Source organism: Pochonia chlamydosporia, chromosome 4 (genome assembly GCF_001653235.2).
Source record: "Pochonia chlamydosporia 170 chromosome 4, whole genome shotgun sequence".
Taxonomy (NCBI): Eukaryota; Fungi; Ascomycota; class Sordariomycetes; order Hypocreales; family Clavicipitaceae; genus Pochonia; species Pochonia chlamydosporia.
Window position 1 is genome coordinate 1,874,428 of NC_035793.1, and position 14,315 is coordinate 1,888,742.

The window sequence follows — 14,315 nt, forward strand, 5'->3', positions numbered from 1 at the left end:
CATCTGCACCATCCATCACTCAATGACAAAAACAAGTCCAATCTCGATTCCCACCCAAGGCAAGAAACCGTCCCGCCATATGCGTCATGCCCAAAGCCGTTGCATCGCCCCAACGAATAGGAGCATTTGCCCCGCGATCGTGGCCTCATATGCATGCCAACATCATGACATCATGCACATGCCACGCCCAGCAAGTGCCAAGTTCTCATATAATACAATTCAATCGTGATTTCAGTTTCCACCAAATTCATCAACGAAATAAACAAAATCAAATCGTACAGCAGTACACAAAACACAACACAAAATGTCATTTCTCACAGAACGAACCCTCCGGTCCGCCGTACCGCTATGCAGAACCATCATGGCCCAAAGCCCCCGGGCTTTCAGCACGTCCGTCGTGATGAGAAAATCGCCGACGGACTCCGTAAAGGACGGATTGAAGACGGTTGATAGGACGGTGACGGATAATATCGTCTTGCCGGGCCTGGAAGCAGCTGGTACGTTTTTGACTGTAACATGTATGGAAGAGTGCTAATGTTTGTAGCTTCTGCGGGGAGCAAGATCAAGGAGGGTGCTGATACGGTCGCCCATGGAAGTAAAGGCAAGGCAGCCGAGGTGGAGGGCAAGGCGGAGGAGTTGAAGGGCAAGGCAAAGGGTGCGGCGGCACATGCGGAGGGTAAGGCGAAGGGGGCGGCGGAAAATCTTAAGAATCAGCTGTGATGAGGATTGAAGATTCAATTGGGAGATGTATCATATTGTAACTTGCATCAATGGAGTGTGGGATAGATATGCCCTTTATTTGACATTCTGACTATGTGAATTACATATTTGGGAAGGACTTTGTGAAGCGAAACTAATCCAGTATGAAAGAAGACGTAAGCTATTGTGGATATAAACGGAAACCAGAACACACCATCGGGTATAGTATAGATGTGCAAGAATGAAAGACACTCGGTTTAACACCCATTATCCATGCACGGCAAATATCCCCAATTCCAACCACCGTCTCGTACAGTACGGCACAAGATACCACCACATTACGCAGGATTCGTCTGAGCAGGCGCTCTCTCAAACTCACCCAACGGAAACCGAACCCAAGTCGTAGCCGGCGTCATGAGCCCAGCACCGCCCGCATAAAACGCAGACAAAGCACACAACACGGAAAACACACCGCCCGCACGATTCACCCTCACCGCAGCCGTCATGTGCGAAGACGAAATAAACTGGGCGATGCTCAGGAAGAAGAAGGCCAAGACAAGCAGGCCCAGCACCACCAGAATAGCAATGTTGGTTCGCAGCGCGGCCACAAAGAACAACAGCGTGAGGAAGCACCACAGGATCAAGAAGATGCCGACGGCGAAGCTGTACGCGCGGGCGTCACCCGCATACGCCTCCTTGATGCCCAGGGACGGGACGAGGAACATGGCAAAGGCGAGCCAGAAGGCGCCGTAGGAGCAGTGCACCGTCGTGCCAAAGGTGTTGCCGACGCGGAATTCCATGATGCCCGCGACGAACTGGGCGGCGCCGCCAAAGAAGACTGCCAGTCCGAAGACGGCTTGGTCGGGGCCAACGTCTCCCAGGGGGTTGGAATTGGGTAATCTAGATGAGATGAGAATTGGGTCTGGAGGATGTAGATTGTAGGCTTGGAGGGAAACTCACCCAGCGCCGCACTGGTACAGTCCCAACACAAAGGTAGTAAGGGCGAAGCTAATCAGACCCAATGGCCCAGGATTGGCAATCTTGAAGAATTGAGGATCATACACCTGAGAGACCATCGACTGGTGAGGTTTTGGCACAGGCACCGTTCCCCCGGGTCCAGCGTTCGCAGGCCCATGGTGATGATGGCCATTCGTATGTCCCTCCTTGTAAGCCTGCTCGGCAGCAACGTCGTTGTTATGAACCGGGGCAGACATTCTGGCGCAAAAATGTATAAGTTGATGAGATGTAAGTCGTTGCAATCACGTCTCAACACGACACAGGCAGGTCAATGAATTTAGACGCAGGATAAAATGAAAGCTCCCCCGACACACATCTTATACCCTCCCACGGAAACAAGACGCAAACGACATCTTCTCTTCTCTTTCTCGTCTGGGCCATCTTCCTCTCCCCCGAAAGTCAAGCAACGTGCATCCATGACTGGTCAATTCGTCAGCCACGCCCATCGCAAGCTATCGAATAGCTCAACTGGGAAAGCGAATTGCAGCTCATGCGGGGTTTGTAAGGGAAGTCAGAAAAACCAGAAACACTTTTAAAGGCGTGTGACTTCGGAAGCTCGGCGGCGCCCAGGTGGAATGATGTATATCGGTGCTAGAGACTCGAGAGTTGAAAGAATGTGTAGGGTGGTGGGCTGCGATTCGACGGCAGAGAGGTTGTGATGATGACATGAATCGATCATCGAAGCTTGGCTCTTCAAACGGCACAGGTGGGACTTGACGGGAAAGTGTCAATCCCTTAGTGTGCAAGTACCGACATTGACATTGACATGGACATGGACATGGACATGGGGACGGACTATCGTTTTGGACTAGGCGTGCGCCATCGATTTGTGATTGACTGCCCACTTTGGGGAAAATTGGGCTGGGTTCCAAACTTTGGGAACGCTTAGCATCATGATGTGGTCACGATGTTTGGATGAGGGAAGGGATATGCAGTGTCTGAGACTTTGTTGTGCTGACTGTAGGATGACAGAATGGATCTTGACGAGAACGGGCTTTGGAGTTGAAAATGGATATCTGCTATCGCGTGAAGAACTGCTGATAGGAAGGCACGACCGAATGGACAATGCCTGCTGACGATGACCTGGTCAACTCCGCTCGGCTCCGTCGTGGCAGAAGACTACATGGCAATGCTGTGTCCACGCATCATCGGCTGCTTCACCGTTTCTGATGGGCACACCATTGCACACATCATGTGAAATGTCTGGTATCCGTGCATTCTGATCCTCGTAGTGGTCCGATAGCACGGCGCACGGCACGCTAGACCGAAAGCTTGTCTTGGGATTCGAAGCCGTTAACCCGTTCCAGTCTTGGCATGAGACGGGACATATCACGGCTTTGAGCTGGTCCAGCCACAGTTTGCCGTTTCTCCATGGTCTGCAAGTCCAGACAGAGAATGTCAACTGGTGCTCTCTGCTGTGTTGGTGCGGGACATGGTTTGCGTGAGGTGCCAAAAAGGAAGGTGGGTCGGGCTTGTCTTTCCCTCCCTGCCAGTACTCCGCATGAATCAATGTTTAGGGTCGTAAATGGTCTGTTGGGATTAAGTTTGTTAGATGGGAGAATGAATATGGAAAAGCTTACCGTTGTGTTGCCCCATGCGAATCTGGAAATGTTGCATTCGAAAGCTTGTTTGTGGGTGCCATCTGTTGAGGAACCAAGTCTTTTCAATGTTGTGTAACTGACGCCAGTGGAACTATCTGCTGGTCCTTTCAGGACGAGATATTTCGCCATGCTTTTCATCGCTTTTATTCTGAACCATTACAGGAATTTCGGAATATACTCCATATGCCCATTGCTTGAATGTTGAATGGAGTGCCCCATATGGCCCGTTCAGTAAATGCTGTATCTTCGTTTTCGAGCACTTGCAGTGACCAAATTGCATACACTATCGTTGCCCACGGTGCTATTTGGCAAGCCCAATGACGGATGCCCAGTCTAATAGAGCACTTGCGGTACCATAGTAATAAAGAGGTAATACTAAGAACGCATAAAAATGTAAATGTATGAATGTTTGTGCCAGACATTCCCCAGATTTGAGGCCCTCTCATCCGGTCAAGTAAGCGGCCCCGCTTCGGCGCCATTCCGCACTTCCGCCTCCCGCAACTCGCTCACGTCATGCGATCACCGTGATAACGACTCTGCATCAACATCATCACCAGTCGTCCATCGTGTTCCGTCTGCCCTCACGACACCAGCATAAAACCAAAGCGAAGCCATGTGATATTTCTTGTTGCAATTTGTCCCGACTCATCTCTCACCCCAACGCAGCCATGCTCCTCAAAAACTCAGCTGGAGCGATATACTCCTCCACGTGCTCATTACCATTCATTTTATTCCCGCCATCTACCATCCCAACTTCGACCCAGAGCACAAAAACAAAACACCCACCAGCGAGACCTCGTACACACTCATCAAACCGCTTCACACCCCAACCATCCCGCCGCTACGCAACAAAACCCCCCAACTCCAACGCAGACCTGCCCCCATGGCCACGATCGCCACACCCAACACCCTACGAAATATTCGGCATCCAACGCGGAACACCATACACAAAACGCCGTTTCTACCAACTAGTAAAGCTCTACCACCCCGACACGCACGACAAAGAAACCACAACCCCCTCCCCCACGCTCACCCACGCAACCCGCCTCGAGAGATACCATCTCATCATCGCAGCCAACGACCTCCTAAGCGACCCCAATAAACGCCGCCTCTACGACCACCACGGCATCGGCTGGACGGACGTCCACCGCGCCCCTAACCTCCGCGAGGCAGACAAAGCCTGGCGACACCAGCCCGGCAATGCCTCCCGCAATGCCACCTGGGAGGACTGGGAGGCGTGGCGCAACGCCCGCGCCGGCAAGCCCAGCGAGCCCATGTACATGAGCAACGGGACGTTTGCCGCCCTCGTGGTGTGCATGTGCATGATTGGGGCGCTGGCGCAGATGAACCGCGCGGAGGCGGCGGGCGAGCAGTACGTTGATTTCGTGCAGCAGAAGGATTGGGCGATAGGCCAGAAGATGAGGGATAAGAGTGTGGCGGCGGCGGGGAGGACAAAGGACGAGAGGGTGGACACGTTTTTGAGGGATAGGGAGAATTTGTCGTTTGAGTTTCAGCCTGGGAGGTATGATGGGCCTACCTCTTCGGGGGAGTATAAGTGATGTGTTGGTCATATTGTGTATATTAGAAATATATTGTATTGTACTTGATGTGAGGGAATGTTTGCCGCCCAATATAGATGCGATGCGTATCAATAGTCTACTATGCAAGTCGTAGCGTCATCATGTCATGTCATGTCGTGTCGTGAATGTGAATGCTGAAGAAACAAAAAGGGAAGAAGAGAATCATCTCATAACCCGCTTGACATCATCCCCACCCCCAACATCGCTAATCCCATCCGTCAAATCAGCCTCTTCATCCCTCGTCGACCTAGTTCGCTGCCGCAAATCTAGCTCCGGCGGCGCAGGGATCCTACGCTCCCTCCCAGTTCCGTACGCTTCGTCCTCGGCGTCGAGCTCCTCGTCTGCCGACGTCCCGTGGCGTCTGTTGATGACATTGTCGATTCGTAGCCGCGGAGGACCAGAGTTGAGTCGTTGGCCGTTCTTCGGCGGCCCAGCTTTCAACAGGTCAGCACAACATCAAAGCACATGAGTAAAAAGTCGCGACTTACAAACCGCCAAATCGAACAACTTGACAATGACTGGTCCCCATACCGTCATGGCTATAATCTGCCCGTACGACCACTTATTCGCCTGGAAGCTATCCACACTGATGACCCTGACCAGCGAAATCAAATACAGAACATTGACAACGAGGTAAATCACCTCCAGGATCCGCCAAACCCACTGCTTGAAGCGAACCCATGCCAATTTCAGGCGCCCATTCGTCGGTGCCCTACCAACGCGATAGCTCCCTATGGTGAGGTGCTTCGTGAGCCGGTGCGTTCTCAGCGTCCAACTCAGCTGGTCAAACACCAAAATCACAATGGCAATCGTATCCAGCACCAGAAACACCAGCTTATACAGCATCGGGTGCGGGAAAAAGTTGAGCCTCAGCCCCTCGACGCCCTGGGTAGAAGCACAATAACTCCGGGGACTGGGATTCTGCCCACAGGCCGCAATCTTGTTCTCCTGCTTAAACAGGTTGAACGCATCGTGAAAGTAGACCTTTTGCGTGGTCGCCACAATGGCCAGCAGGTACTCGACGAAGAAGCCCAGGAACGTGTGCCAGTTTCGTATCCCCTCGTGGTGCAGGCAGATTTGTATGAGGAACATGGGCAGGATCCCGTTTTGACTGACGTGAAATGCAACGGCGGCATTGACAATGATCTCGCCCCAGAACGTGCCTTCCTGGGAGTTGACGACGATGGCGAGGATGGAGGCGATTTGGATGGCAAAGACGAACCAGCATTGCGCTTCTTGGAATTCGACGAGCGTGGTGGCGAGGGCGATGCTCGTGCGCGAGAGGGCAGACGAGTCGCGCCAGATCATGGACTCGATGCGTGTGAGACGCCGGGTCAGGCCGCCGCGGGAGGAAGCTCGCTGGAGTTGTTTTTGGGCTTCTTGCTTTTTGTGGGTGTAGCGGACGTAGAGAGTGAATGCTTTGAGGACGAGGTAGAGAGATCCGGAAAATGCGACTTGGAGGACATAGGAGATGAGAACCTGGACGTGTTAGTGTCATGTACGTTTGACATTGACGACCAACGGAAATTTAAAAAAGAGATGGTTGTTCTTACACCAGGTCCAAAGATGTCCGGATTGATTTCCGCCTGAATATCCGGACAAAAATCATCCATCGCCTTAAAGATAACCGTCGCATTCGCATCATGGCTCAACTTCTTAATCGAATCATCGCACGCCTTGTGCAAACCGTCCGCACCACACGCCTCCTGTGCACACGTCACAAACGACGACAACACAGGCCGTCCATCAAACGAAGCAAGCGAACTCGATCCCATAATACCACTGGCATTGCGCTCCGCCTCCGCAGATATGTAGTACCGATTCGTCTCCTTTGTCCAGTACGATATAGACGACAAGGCAATACAATTGTAAAACGTTTCCAGGGAACTGAAAAATGTGGTCTCGTTACGGCATGCTTTCGAGCAGTCCGCCTTCCCGTCGACTTCACAACCCTCCGTGAAGAGAATAAGCAGGTCCTGTCCCTCTGTGCCATTTTTAATGAGCTGCTTGAACGAGAAGAGGTCCTGCGAGCCGCTGTTAAGGGAGGCTAGGTCGTGGAAGGGGAAGAAGACGGAGAAGCCATCGGCGCTGGGGTGGGTGAGAACTTGGATGGGGAGAGGAGAGTCGGTGACTTTGACGACGGCATTTGTAGGTCCTGCGAAGGGGAGGACCGTGGACAAGCTCAAGGAAGCCTCTGTCATCGCTGGCCGTTGTAAAGGGTGAGGTTGCTCTGGTGGATGCCCATTCCCCTTTAGATGATGTGTGTCGTCGTCTGGTGATGGTGTCGATGGTGAGTCGGTTGCGCCGGAAGCGTGGGCAGTGAAGCGCTCCTCCTCCCAGTCGAAGCTATATGCCGGCTATTAAGTGAGGGTGGCATTCCCGTCCTAGTCGAGACGAAGGGCTCAAAGGCGAGTTGGAAATCTGGGAGAGGGGAAATTCGCAATGTCACTGCGCCAAGACAAGCGTGGTAGAGAACAAAGGTGAAAATCGGTGAGAATTTTCGTACAGAAACCAACCTCCTCCTACTGACCCTGGTAAGAGTAGTCCGACTACGCAGACCGTCAACATGGGTTTATGCAACGTCGAGGACTTAAATTAGTCTCAGTAGAGGTGCAATGGCGCAAGGCGAGTCGGTGGGGTCACGATTGGCGATCCAACGAGGATTCTGGTCTAGAAGGGGAACATAAACGCCAAGGACGCCTTTGGTGGTGATAATAAGCACTTGCTTGAGAGAATGGGTCTAATACGTGGACCATCTGCCTGGGCAGTTAGTGCTGCTGCCTCATTGTTCCAGTTTGTTGTGCTTTACTCGCCTCGTTTTTACCGCTTCTTGACGACATGTACCAGTGACTAGACACCAATGCAAGACAGCCCTGCCAACTTTCTATTTAACCTTCATGTTGGGCCTGGATTGTTTGTCTCCCGGAGGTCTGGCGCCACGTCCGCGGGGTACAGAAAGTCAAGTGCAAGATCAACGCCCATGGCTGCTCTGGTTCACTTGGGTGGATCCTTCTCTCCTCTGTCCATGCACAGCTCAGTGTGCCCATGTGAGCACAAGCATCATTGCAAGAGCCGCATTTGTGAAACATAAACCGGCAAAAAAATGTTAGCAATATCAATTCCAATCATCGCCTAAATGTTCTAAAAAAAAAAAAAACATCATCTTTGCAGTTACTGGAAATTATATAAACCATCATCAATAAAACCTACTCATCAGTGACCACTCACCCAAACCGCCAGCCACAACAGCTCCTCGGCTCACCTTTCCAGCTCCATATACCGACGAAAGCCGACGACGTCACCACCATTAAGCCGCCAACTCCAAAATCCAATTCCTCCTCCCTTCCATCACCAAAATCCTCCAATTCATCAGCCCAACCGTCACAATGCCTCCCCGAATCTCGCTCCCTCGTGCCGCCACACCATTCATCCGCCGCCTCTACTCCACCGAAACCGAACCTCTCATCCGCGTCACCAACATCCCCTCCCAATCCTCCGGCCACATCCGCGTCCTCGAGCTCAACCGCCCCAAGGCCCGAAACGCCATCTCCAAGGGCCTCCTGTCCGCTCTGCGCGCCGAAGTCGACGACCTCCACGCGCAGTATGGCCCCAATGGCGAGGAGACGGGCGTGACGCGGCCAGGTGTTGGCGCGGAATTGGGTCCCACGAGGGCGCTCGTCCTGGCGAGTGCTGTCGATGCTTGCTTTTGCGCGGGTGCCGATTTGAAGGAGAGGAAGGGATTCACACAAGAAGAGTATGTTTAACGAGCTCTGCCAATGCTATGCTAATTGTAGCGTTCTGAGTATCATACATAAAGCTAACTATAGCAGAACAACACAATTCCTCTCCAACCTCCGCGGCACATTCACGGCCCTCTCCAACCTTCAAATCCCCACCATATCAGCTATTTCGTCCCTCGCTCTTGGCGGTGGCCTTGAACTCGCCTTGTCCACCCACTTCCGTGTCCTGTCGTCCAACGCCATCATCGGCCTCCCAGAAACTCGCCTCGGCATTATCCCCGGCGCGGGCGGCACGCACCGTCTTCCAGCCATCATTGGCGTCTCCCGAGCCCGCGACTTGATCCTCACGGGCCGTCGTGTCGCCGCCCCGGAGGCATACTTCCTTGGAATCGCAGATCGCCTGGTCGAGGTCGTCCCTGAAGATGAGCGCGACGGTTCGGATATTCTGTCTGCGGCTCGTAAAACTACGCTGGCTGAGGCCGTTAGACTCGCCCAGGAGATTTGTGAGGGCGGGCCAGTTGCCATTCGTGCTGGGTTGCAGGCTGTGGCTTGGGCGAGACAGGAGAAGGAGAATGAGATGTATGAGAGGGTCGTTGCGACCGAGGATAGGAATGAGGCGCTCAAGGCGTTCCAGGAGAAGAGGAAGCCTATTTTCAAGGGACGATAAACTTGTCAAGAGCTGTAAAAATATATATCACGATATGGTATGGTTGGATTGAAACAGAGTAAACCGTAGGGCACTGATTAATGATGATATAATTTGATACCCTTTTGCCTTTGTCTATTGGACAACTTGTAACTTCGGGATGTACCCCGTCATCCGAAATGCCAGACGCCATGGACGCCATGTCTAATGCATCTGCGTCGCTCCCAATTTGATCCCGATGAACGGGCCCACGCATAAAACAAAACGATACTTGCTATATGCAAATACTCAAAACATGAACCAATTTAACAAGAAGTCGAGTCATTTGTATGGCTGAAGGCTACCATACTGCGAAAGCAATACAATCACTCAGCCACCATCAAATCCATTCCTCAACCACGCTACACACTACCTCCTACTCCTGCATCCTTTGAGTCTCGTCACTTCCGTTGCCACGCTTCGGGCTAATTCCTTGATTCACTGGCTCGATTCCTTCGATCACGGGTGCAACCACTTCGGCAACGGCGTCAATATCTCCGTCCTTGTCCGTCACCATTTCCGATGCTGGGGTATCCTGTGGTTCTGAGGGGGGTGTTGGCGGCTGTCGTTTTGGGACATTGACGTAGTCGTCCTTGTCTCCGTCACGGACATAGCACAAGAAGTACGGTTCACCGCTAGTGCTGAGGGTCTCGAGAACTTCCGCAGTGTTCTTGTTCTCTTTGACGTCGGCATCATTGTACCATCTCCATGTACTCTCCTCAAAGTCGTGTATCCATACCCAATAGTGACCAGACATCAAGTGTCCTCGATGGCAAATGACGGCATGAAGACGGTATGGCGTTCCATCGAGGCTCCCTTGGTGTTCTTTGAGAGTCTGCTCTCGCTGTTGTAGCTCAGCTTCCATCATTTGACGAATTGTGCTATCGGTTTCCCGGATATTTAACGCCTTTGGTTCGTGAGTTGTAGGCTGCTCAGAACTAGCTGAAGTTGATGGGGTCACAAGCAGGAAATCTTCCTCCACGGGACCATCAAAGTCCCAGTTCTCTTCTGGAGCGGAAACAATTTCTGGAGCGTCGCCATTAATCTGGCCCGCGTTTGTTGTTCCACTCGCCTCATTTGTGTCTAGAGTTCCCGCCGAATACCTCTCCAGATATGATATATAATTCGGGTTGGAGTCAACCTTTGCGATTTGTGACCTAAGGTCAGATATACGATCAGACAACGCCCAGTCTTCCACGCGCCGCCGAAACACTGGCGATTCGTGTGGAGCATCCATATATCTGTCCAAGTAAAGAGTTTCTGGAATGACGACAGCGTTGCCATTCTTGCTTCCCATGGACTGCGATCGCTGAATGAGAATGTGCAACACCGGAGGCAGAGTTTTGATAGCGGTGTACCTCGAGAGCTTGCTCTCCTCCAGGATCTGCTGATCAAAGTTGCGGCCCAGTGCGTCATATAGCGAACATGGCCCATCCGGGGCGGGAAATGCGGTGATGGAACGATCGAAGCTGATTTCCGACTGGTATTTGTTTTCGTCAAACTTCTTGGTGTAGTTGACTGTCGTCACGAAAAAAGTCTCCATAATATTTTCAAGCTGGATGCCGGTCTTCTGGTCCACCGATGTGGGCTGGATTGCAGCTTGTAGGCGATTGATGATACTGCCCATGACTTCTTCAACGTCTTGCTGGTCAGTGCCGGATGACCGCTTCTGATGCTCAAGAGCATTCAGAACTTTCTGATCAACAGTTTCAGGCTCAACTGCATCTGCCATATCTACGTCTTGGCTACCCCCCACAGCGTCCTTGGGGACAGCGATCGCTGCTTCTGTGTCTTTAGCTTGTGTAGGAATTTCGGTGGACTTGTCCGCTTCCTGCGTGTTATTGTCCTTGCTAGTTGTGACATCCGTAACACCAGCCGGTTGACCAGAGCCTTGGACCGTTTCTACCTTCTCATACGAATGATCCGAACGTGCGTCCTCTTGGTCGACAAGTGTCCTCGAACTAGAAGTGCTGGCCATCTCTGAGACATCTGGGACATCTGTTACACTGACATTAGCCATGTCAACGTCCTCCGCAGCCTGAGCTGGTGGCGCTGGGGATGGCCGAGCAGGCAAAGGTGGAGGTTGCGGCCCGATGGGCTGTTCAGATGACTGTTTGGGATTATGAAGCAGAGTATGTGTTGATAACAACACAGCATTAGCTAAGCGCTGAGATGGTTTAGTTGCGGATTGTTTTGCGGCTTTGAGATTTTGGAAGAGCTCAGATAGCTCCTTTGCAACTAATTTCAAGTTAGCTCGTCAGTCGACAAAAACACGACCTGCAAATCAAACAACCTACACGCCTGTGCGACGACAGCCTCGCCACGATCCATCTGCATCTTGTTGCCGCCAAGAAGTCGAGATTTAATGCTTTCGTCGTCAAGGGCCAGCTTGACATCGTCATAATTCAAGACGATGTCTCGAACTGGCTTGACTGTAAAGAGATATTGCAACAAACTGTTCAGATAGCAAGTATTCCCAATATTGTGTAACCCAACCGGCAGGGCATAGTTGACTGGTGCATTATCGTCCTTAGCTTTGACGCCATATATTCCATTTTCTTGTCGAAGTTCCATTGCGGCTTGTTTGAGTGCGGGTGAAGAAGTATGATCTGCAATTGCTTCTAAGGCGTCTAGGTAAACTTGTGTGGCTTCTTTGCTCTTGCTTGCTTCAATCTTGGTGGCTGTTAGTACTCTGGAGCTCGACTGAAGATCTGAGATGGAGGGGTGAAATGAAGATATTCTTACCTTCTTCTTCGTTGCTTCATAAACAGTTTCCCAAGGTGCGTCTGTGTTCTTGAGGTCTAAGATTGTTCTGCTAGTTTCCAGGGACATCTTCGCATCAGCCTCCATTAACAACTGTGCTTGGTATATATCGTCGTTAGAGTTCTGAGCAATGAGGAGCAGCATAGATCTTGCCGTCGTAGCATCTGCCGGGTCCCGCGCAAGCTTCTGTCTGAATGCTTGAATCAAAGAATCCGCGCTGTAGTTGTTGGGCGGCTGCAGACTTAAGAAATTGAGTGCTTGAGGAACGAGGCCGTCGTCATCGTTAGTCGCGGGTATGTGTGCTTGGTTATCGAATACCGAGGATTGAGTAATGGCATAGTCTGAAAGCAATTCGTCGCCAGTATCGTTTGCAATGCCCATAATGGCGTCCACCAAGGCCCTTCTGCGGTTGGGTAACAGGTCCCATTGGCGTTTATAAGCGTTGACTACAGCTTCTCGGGATTGATTAGGAAGCACTCCGATCAGTTTATACCGCTCAACGTTGACCAACGCATTGGTTGCAGCATTTGGCACTTCCTGGCAGCCCAAGTCCGCGTGCAAGACTGGCGTGATGATTGTGGGCTTTTCTGCTGCCTGGCCTGCCTTGTGAATCAGACATTGCACTTCGGCACGCACATCCTCCAAGTAGGATCGATAGGTTCCTATTTCAGTCACGCCGGTCGGCCCACCAGCAGGGGGAGGCGGTGATGGCGTAAAGGAACCTTCGTCAACGCCATCTCTGACGTCCACTTTCTCCGTGAATTCCAACTGGCGAAACATGTCAAAGCACCGGGGGCCGAATAGAACGGCAAACCGCTTATTCCTTTTTGATATGCTTCTTGCGTCCTCTGGGCTGCTTTCTAGCAAGTTCTTAAGATACGTGTTCAAATTCAGGGTGGCCTGATATGCCCACTCGTCGGTTGCGCCTTCATATCGGCTTGGTTCTTGCTCTTTGGCCACCCTAAGCTGCTCGCAGATAGCCTCCCGGTCCAACAATAACTTCACCCAGGCCTGTGGCATTCTCGGTTCCGAGACTTCCAGAGTGACCTGAAAGGTGCATGGAGGAGCAGAGCATACAAAGTGCTCTCGGGCCAGCAGAGGGCAGTGCTTGGTATTATCTTGGGCTATGTCTTGGTCTGATGCAGATCCCACCCATACCAAGTGATGCCACGGAAATTGATTGTCGCGGAGGGGCCAAGACGACTGGTTTTGGTCGCACAGCCCATAGTTGTGGGTTACATCCCAGGTCATCTTGAAGACAAAGTGGAAGTGGCAGTCGAGGCATATCGATGACAGTATCCGAGACGAAGGTGTGGAGAAGCTTTGGTTTCCATTCATCACCAGCTTGTGAGGATGATCCCATGTATATGTGCTCTGCAGCTTGGCGTGTCGGGCTCGCTCGAACAGGTCGCAGACGGTGAAATTGTTGTTCAACAGCTCGTAAACCCATCGGCTCGGATTGCAGCCTGCAAGAAGGTGGCGTTAGTTCGATATCCAACTATCTGAAATGAGCTCTTGGAAGGCATTAATACATACCAGCAATTTCCCTGCCGGGTGCCAAGTTGGATTTCATGGCCGTCATGTTATGTTGCACGAAGCCTGCTGGTGAGGTGCCTGGCAAGGTCGCATACGGGCTCGGCTCTTGGCCCTGCGATCTCAGGTCGTAATGGCCAGTCATTTTCAAACGTAGGGCCGGCAAGCGTGCCGAATCGTGATATATCGTTGATGTACTCGTTAAAATGGGAAACTGTCACTGGAGTTTGGTCTGGTGGATGGACGCTTGCCCCCGCCGGCGGATGGGAGAGCTGTGATGGCTGAAGCAAAGGATGCCACGCAGCATCAAGGCAATCAGACCAAGCAGCAGCCTTGGAGCATGATCCTGCAGCCGGTGCAAGGCAACCACTCCGGGATAAATATTCGTCTGTCAACTGGTCTGTCTGTCGGGTAGCCTACGCGGGGAGGCGTAAATGCTTGCGCGGTCTTGGGGGTGGTAATGCTGTGGCGATGTGACGACCTGGCTGACGCAGCTTCTAGAAAGTTGAAGCATCAATTGAGACAAGGGCGAACATTGAAGCTCCATCAAAGGGCGAATCACATCCTGTCTGGTTGGACCAGCCCAGTTGCCGTTGGCGCTTGACCTGTCTGGTGCTTAGGAGGGGCCGTTGTATGGCATCAAAGGTCGATAGGCCCCGGAGTGCCATGTCATGGGTGGTCAAAGCGCTGTGCTGAA

At 52.0% G+C, this 14,315-nt stretch overlaps 6 protein-coding genes across 6 annotated transcripts; 3 read left to right on the plus strand and 3 right to left on the minus strand.

Moving 5' to 3' along the window:
• Positions 1-304: 304 nt before the first annotated feature.
• On the plus strand, positions 305-720 carry VFPPC_14335 (hypothetical protein; the record flags this gene model as incomplete). The annotated part of the gene is made up of 2 exons (XM_018292104.1): positions 305-497; positions 545-720. The coding sequence occupies 2 exons, from the start codon at positions 305-307 to the stop codon at positions 718-720; spliced, it is 369 nt and encodes a 122-aa protein (XP_018143533.1).
• A 317-nt stretch (positions 721-1,037) lies between these two features.
• Positions 1,038-1,913, minus strand: VFPPC_07995 (GPR1/FUN34/yaaH family domain-containing protein; the record flags this gene model as incomplete). The annotated part of the gene is made up of 2 exons (XM_018286772.1): positions 1,038-1,599; positions 1,660-1,913. The coding sequence occupies 2 exons, from the start codon at positions 1,911-1,913 to the stop codon at positions 1,038-1,040; spliced, it is 816 nt and encodes a 271-aa protein (XP_018143534.1).
• A 2,072-nt stretch (positions 1,914-3,985) lies between these two features.
• Positions 3,986-4,876, plus strand: VFPPC_07997 (Hsp40 co-chaperone Jid1; the record flags this gene model as incomplete). The annotated part of the gene is made up of 1 exon (XM_018286773.1): positions 3,986-4,876. One exon carries the CDS (start codon positions 3,986-3,988, stop codon positions 4,874-4,876), a length of 891 nt encoding a protein of 296 aa, XP_018143535.1.
• Positions 4,877-5,059: 183 nt separating this feature from the next.
• On the minus strand, positions 5,060-7,098 carry VFPPC_16032 (hypothetical protein; the record flags this gene model as incomplete). The annotated part of the gene is made up of 3 exons (XM_018293785.1): positions 5,060-5,331; positions 5,386-6,376; positions 6,451-7,098. The coding sequence occupies 3 exons, from the start codon at positions 7,096-7,098 to the stop codon at positions 5,060-5,062; spliced, it is 1,911 nt and encodes a 636-aa protein (XP_018143536.1).
• Positions 7,099-8,283: 1,185 nt separating this feature from the next.
• Positions 8,284-9,304, plus strand: VFPPC_07998 (methylglutaconyl-CoA hydratase precursor; the record flags this gene model as incomplete). The annotated part of the gene is made up of 2 exons (XM_018286774.1): positions 8,284-8,651; positions 8,728-9,304. 2 exons carry the CDS (start codon positions 8,284-8,286, stop codon positions 9,302-9,304), a joined length of 945 nt encoding a protein of 314 aa, XP_018143537.1.
• Positions 9,305-9,698: 394 nt separating this feature from the next.
• Positions 9,699-13,763, minus strand: VFPPC_07999 (ubiquitin hydrolase; the record flags this gene model as incomplete). The annotated part of the gene is made up of 4 exons (XM_018286775.1): positions 9,699-11,560; positions 11,620-11,995; positions 12,068-13,551; positions 13,622-13,763. 4 exons carry the CDS (start codon positions 13,761-13,763, stop codon positions 9,699-9,701), a joined length of 3,864 nt encoding a protein of 1,287 aa, XP_018143538.1.
• Between the last annotated feature and the right edge of the window lie 552 nt (positions 13,764-14,315).